Raw genomic sequence first — 5688 nt, 5'->3', positions numbered from 1 at the left:
AAAACATGGGTTTAATGCTTTTATCAAACACCACACTTTTAGTAAAATCATCATTTTCAAAATTCGTATTTAGTTTAATACGTATCATTTATTTTAGCACACGTCCTCGCGTTATTTAAATAAATGCCAGACCGCTAGGCCCTCATATATAAATTACGTAATCTATTTACAAAAAGAATATCAGGTTTCACAATCCATACACAAAATTGTATAAATATCTTCAAAATGAGTACATGGTTAAAGAATAACGTTAATAACTAATAAGTACAACGGAATTGCGTGGAATACTCCACATCTTCACTTTGTGTTATTTTTATCAGACTCCGTATGTCTCACAGAATGTGGGAACCTTTAGTTCCACTAACTCAACTTTTGTCTTTTTACATGCTCCATAACTGATATTTGATTTACGCCAGCTTCTGCTACGATCGTTTGCGCGGCTTATGCGTCGGTCGATCCTGGGGCAATTTAAACTCAAGGGGATCATAGTCCTCATACGCGAGCTTTCGCTCTGGCGCCGACTCAGGTAACTTGTTGATTTTCTGCAATCGTGCAAGAACAATCTGCAAATGCCGACCAATATAGTCCTCGGCGGGTGCCAACCGTTGGGCGTACTGCAAGCAAGCAGCTGCCTTTGCCAGCCTCTTACGTTCCACGAACACCACACAGAGGTTGTGCAACCCCTGAGTGTTGTGAGGATCGTAGTGAAGTATGCTGCGGTAGCACTTCTCGGCCTCGTCCAGATCCTTCATGTGATTTATGTAGATGTCGCCCAGAAGGATCAAGCCTTTAACATGCGAGGGGTGATGTCGAATCAGTTGATTTAAAAATGGCACTGCATCCAGAGGCCGTTTCGTATCGGCCAGAAGCAGAGCCAGATTAAAAAGTGCACTACGAAAATCTGCCTTTAGATGTATAGCCCTCTTGAAAAATTGCTCAGCCTCATCAAAACTTGACTCGTCCATGGCCAGCATACCCAGGTTGAAGTACACCTTCTCGTTCTGATCATCATTCTCCAAAACTTTGTACAGCCGAGACCGGGACACCCGGCGGGCCTCCTCGCCGCCCAGTTCCTGCAGCAGAATAGCCGAGTTCAGCAATGCCTGTTCGTGCTCCGGATACAGTTCGATTGCCTTGTTAAAGTACACCTGCGCCTGCTGGCTCTTGCCCTGCTCTAAGAAAACCACTCCCAGATTATAGTAGATGTCTGCATTTTCATTATCATACAGCAAAGCCTGCTCGTACACCTCCTGTGCTTGAGCTGTGCGATTCAGCTTCATTAAAATGTCGCCACGGTTGATGTAAGCCTGTAAAAAATAGTTTTGTAAGGGTATGGTAAAAGATGAAATATTTATGTCTTACTTGAACATAGTCACTCCTCATGCTGATAGCCTGGCGATAGAGATGGTCAGCCTCCTCCAGACGCGTTTGATTTTTGGCTATGAGGTTCGCCAGGTTGATGAACACATTTAAGTGATTAGGAGCTATACGCGCATGATAGCTGACACCCGGCTTAGCTTGTGGAAACAGTGCCTTAGCCTGAATATAGGCTTGTTCTGCCTCCGCATACCGCTTGAGATTATTGAACGTGCGACCCACATTGATGTGGGCTCCGATGTCATCGGTCTGAATACGCACGGCCTGCTGGAAATAGAGTAATGCCTCTTCGAACTTTCCTTCGTTCTCCAAAGCGTGTCCCACGTTGTTGTACAGCTTGGCGTTGCGCTGATTAACATGCACGCCAGACATGAAGAGGGAATACTCTGTCCGCCAATCTGAATTGCGTTGATGCGTTTTCAGTGCGTGCGTGAGGAGCAAGATAGCGAGAGCCGCTTGTGAAAAGCGTTGCAGGCTTAGGCTTCCACGACGCTGGAGCTGCCCAAAGCCATAGGCCACCAATAAGCAGTACCCCATGGATGGCATGTACAAAATGCGTTCTGCCACCACAAATCCCACGGGGAAGAACAGATTAGAGGCGGGGAGAAAGGGCAGCACCATCCAGCCCAGACACATTATAAGAGTCCGCGACAGGGCCAGATTGCGGGTGAAGCAGGCCTTGGCTACCATAGCCCCCAACGCCAGGAAGGTTAGCAAGGTGGTTAGGTTGCGACAATCCGTGAATCCCTGCAGCAACGGAACAGTGCCTGAAAAATAGGTTACCTTATTTTATTGAACTTCTTGTACACTTTAAGGATATTACTCACCCATTGTCCAGTCGCAGCAGAGCAGCGATGGGCAGAGTAGAAGCCAGCAGTTCAGGTAAATGAGGTAGCCGTAAGTAAGTTGTCTCTCAGGAGTATCCGCCGCAGAGGCTGGGTTATCAAACCGCGTAAAGATGGGCAACTGTGAACCCATCACGTATACACGGCCCACCAGGAGGGCCAACGTGATGCCAACCAGGAAGATCAATCGTTTCCACAGCGTCGACGAGGACCAGCGTCGAATACCCGACGGATTCGACAGCTTTGGCGATTGCTGCTCGGTCCGCTCCTCAAACAGGCGCAGCACAAAATGGCATAGGTGCAGTGGCCGTAGCTTATGCACCACGAACAACTCATAGACCACGCAAATGCCGGCAATGGTGATGCCTTGCTCTTTGCACAGCATGGAGGCCAGTAGGCAACTACCAAAGCAGCCAAAAAGCGCCAGCCAATTGGTGCGCCGAGGACAACCCGAGTCGCCGACGGACTTCGCGTAGCTTAAAAAGGCGGCCAGGAAGCAAATGGAAGAGAGCAATTCAGCACGCCCGACGACGCCAGTAACGGCCTCCGTGTGAACCGGATGCACGGCGAAGAGCAGCGAGGCCACGAAAGCGCATGTGTTGAGTTGAGAGACTGACGATGAGGATGAGGGCGAAATGGCATTACTGCCCGAAGCGGCACATTGACGCAGCAACAACCGGCAGACCCGACGCCACAAGAGGCAGACCGATAAGTGTAGCAGCAGGTTGACGAGATGGTATCCAAACGGCTCAAGTGCATGCAGCAAGTAGTTGAAGCGGAACGTCAGTACGGTGAGCGGACGATATGACTTGTGAGACTGCTCCTTGCGCATCGGCGTTCCCCAGAAATCGTTCAGGAACACATTGATCAGCGGTGTGTGCGGCCTCAGGTCCTTGTTGTCCCTAATTGCGCTGATGTCATCGAACACCAGCCCGCACTGAGTACTGTTGTAATAGCAGACGATGCAGGCAACGCATATGCAAAGGAACTCAAGCAGGTTGCGCTGCGGGGAGCTTGAGACCCGTTCCCGTTCCTGCTCGCGTTCCCCCGACAAAATGGAGGGTGCATACTGATGGGTTCCGGGGTTGGGGTTCGTTGACATTTTGTGTTGCGTTTCGCGTTACTTCGTGAAAGGCTACATGTATCCACAATTGTTCGTTCAGGCGGCGAAATGTTGCATTTAGGGCTTTCCCCAGCCACGGTCGGCAGGCCCCTAGATGGCCTGCAAAAAATTAAGAATGGGAAGAATGAGAGCTAGTTAACATAAAAGCAAGTTAAGTTTACAAGCCCACAACTTTAAGTATAGACACTTCCTGTTAATGACAAAGCCCTTAAATATAGGCTACATTTTTTTAAGAGGAATCCCCGGGCAACAAACTTGTGCAGTAATGCATATGTAAACTCGTTGCATCTTTTCTGGATACACACCCAAATCCTCTTACTTTCCGTACTCCCCCTCCGAAACTCACCGATTTTCCTTCAATACAAAGTGCTTTTAATGACAAACTTTCTACCGCTTTTTATGAGAACTTGAAGTTATACAAAGAAGCAAAAAATGTTTGCGGAAAAAATCAATTAATACGCAACAAAGTAACTCCTTCCCGGTTACTGTCCTGGTTACCGACTGCACAGACAAAAGCCCGAAGTTAACAAAGTTGTAACCCGGGCGGACCGACAGAGCTCCGGATCCGGACTTTGGGTACGCAAAAGTATACGGACGGAGAGCGTTTCAGAGAGGCGAAGAGCGCGTGAGAGATTTGTTTGCATAAACTGTTGTAAACGTTGCGGGACCTGGAGCATTACTAGGCGGGGCACATCGGTGGGCAAATGGGCAGATGGGCAGATGGGCGGATGCCACAATGTTGCACTCAATGCCATCGATTTTCCGGGCGGCAGTCAAAACAAACCACCACAAACGAAGTAAGCGCTCGTTAAGAGCGAAAAAGGGGACCAGCAGCTGGAGCTGGAGAGGATTAGATCTCAGCTGAGCGCAACTTTGTTGCACGACCGACTTTTCCCGAAGGACGACCGGGTGGGCACGTGCTCCGTTTACCCTTATTCCATTTTCCCGCCAAGAGCGGCACATGCGCGCTTCCGCATCCTTGCACTTTCACTTGCCAGGACGTGAGCTCTCCGTGCTCATGGCTCTCCCGCTCGACGAGCGCAAAATTAATGGCCGTGTGTGTTTTTGTAAAATTACTTTGACCGAGATACGGGGCACTGGAGAAGGATAAGGAAATGGGGATGGCTATGGGCGCTGGAGCCGGAGAGCCAGCCGCGTGTCCTCTCCCATTTTAGTGACATGGACATGGACGCCATTACAACGGCGATGGCCTCGCACACGCACACAATCACACGGCCGCAAACAAACCCGATTTGCCAACTTTGTTTCAATTTGCCAATAATTACAATGTTGCTGGGCGAGCCTCAGCCACTGTTTGGCAGAAGAGTTCTCACAGCATCCAGGCGTTCACATACTTGTTGAGGTAGTTCCATGGCCTCGAAACTGAATTACATTTTAATAAAAATCAGAGCCAAATGCGCGACTTGTACGTGGATTATTGTTGTGTTATCGATACGCCGATGGGCTGCTTGCTCTTCCACTTCCCTGCCAGCCATTCGCAGCGACACTTATCGATATGCGGCGAAAGTTTCATCGCGTGTCTTCCACCACTAACGCGTTGCCGTAAAAGAAAAAACCTGGGAAAGCTGAAACTGGCATTTTCCAGCAACATTTTTAAAGTTTCGCAATAAACTAGAAGCAATCATGTCCACGGAGGACTTTTACTTACGTTACTACGTCGGACACAAGGGCAAGTTCGGGCACGAGTTCTTGGAGTTCGAGTTCCGGCCGGATGGCAAGCTGCGGTACGCCAACAACTCAAACTACAAGAACGACACCATGATCCGCAAGGAGGCCTTCGTCCACCAGTCCGTGATGGAGGAGCTAAAGCGGATCATCATCGATTCGGAGATCATGCAGGAGGACGATCTTCCTTGGCCGCCACCAGATCGCGTGGGTCGGCAGGTGGGTTGTAGCCACTCAGGAGCTAGGGCTCAGCTAACCATCCATGTGTCTGTTTCAGGAACTGGAGATTGTCATCGGGGACGAGCACATCTCGTTCACCACCTCGAAAACAGGATCATTGGTGGACGTGAACCGTTCAAAAGATCCCGAGGGCCTGCGATGCTTCTACTACCTGGTGCAGGATCTGAAGTGCCTGGTCTTCTCACTCATCGGTCTGCATTTCAAGATCAAGCCCATATAAGCCGTATCCTCCACCTCAAATATAGCTTATTTATCAGACACATCGTATTTTGTAATGGAACCTCTACAATACTTGTAATTGTATTAGCTATAACGTAGTACTTTTTGGTACAGTTTGCAGTGAATAAAGAATAATTGGAGAATACTTTATTTTTAATACATTGTATACAGTCCTAGTATGACGTTGACTGACTATGA

At 48.9% G+C, this 5688-nt stretch overlaps 2 protein-coding genes across 3 annotated transcripts; one reads left to right on the top strand and one right to left on the bottom strand.

Moving 5' to 3' along the window:
• Positions 1 to 62: 62 nt before the first annotated feature.
• On the bottom strand, positions 63 to 4762 carry LOC6547720 (transmembrane and TPR repeat-containing protein CG4050). Of its 2 annotated transcripts, none has more exons than XM_026980998.1 (4): positions 4632 to 4762; positions 2205 to 3444; positions 1363 to 2144; positions 63 to 1307 (listed from the first exon to the last, which is right to left on the bottom strand). In XM_026980998.1, the coding sequence occupies exons 2-4, from the start codon at positions 3322 to 3324 to the stop codon at positions 423 to 425; spliced, it is 2787 nt and encodes a 928-aa protein (XP_026836799.1). In that variant the 5' UTR covers positions 3325 to 3444; positions 4632 to 4762; the 3' UTR covers positions 63 to 422. The 2 variants fall into 2 exon arrangements, with proteins under 2 accessions (XP_026836799.1, XP_026836798.1); XM_026980997.1 differs by lacking the exon at positions 4632 to 4762 and adding an exon at positions 3692 to 4132.
• Positions 4763 to 4840: 78 nt separating this feature from the next.
• LOC6547721 (protein mago nashi) lies at positions 4841 to 5635 on the top strand. The gene is made up of 2 exons (XM_001974974.3): positions 4841 to 5250; positions 5309 to 5635. The coding sequence occupies exons 1-2, from the start codon at positions 4990 to 4992 to the stop codon at positions 5489 to 5491; spliced, it is 444 nt and encodes a 147-aa protein (XP_001975010.1). The 5' UTR covers positions 4841 to 4989; the 3' UTR covers positions 5492 to 5635.
• The last annotated feature ends 53 nt before the right edge of the window (positions 5636 to 5688 follow it).

Source organism: Drosophila erecta, unplaced genomic scaffold, assembly GCF_003286155.1.
Source record: "Drosophila erecta strain 14021-0224.00,06,07 unplaced genomic scaffold, DereRS2 tig00000092-arrow-pilon, whole genome shotgun sequence".
NCBI classification, from domain to species: domain Eukaryota; kingdom Metazoa; phylum Arthropoda; class Insecta; order Diptera; family Drosophilidae; genus Drosophila; species Drosophila erecta.
This window is presented reverse-complemented; position numbering and strand designations above follow the sequence as displayed.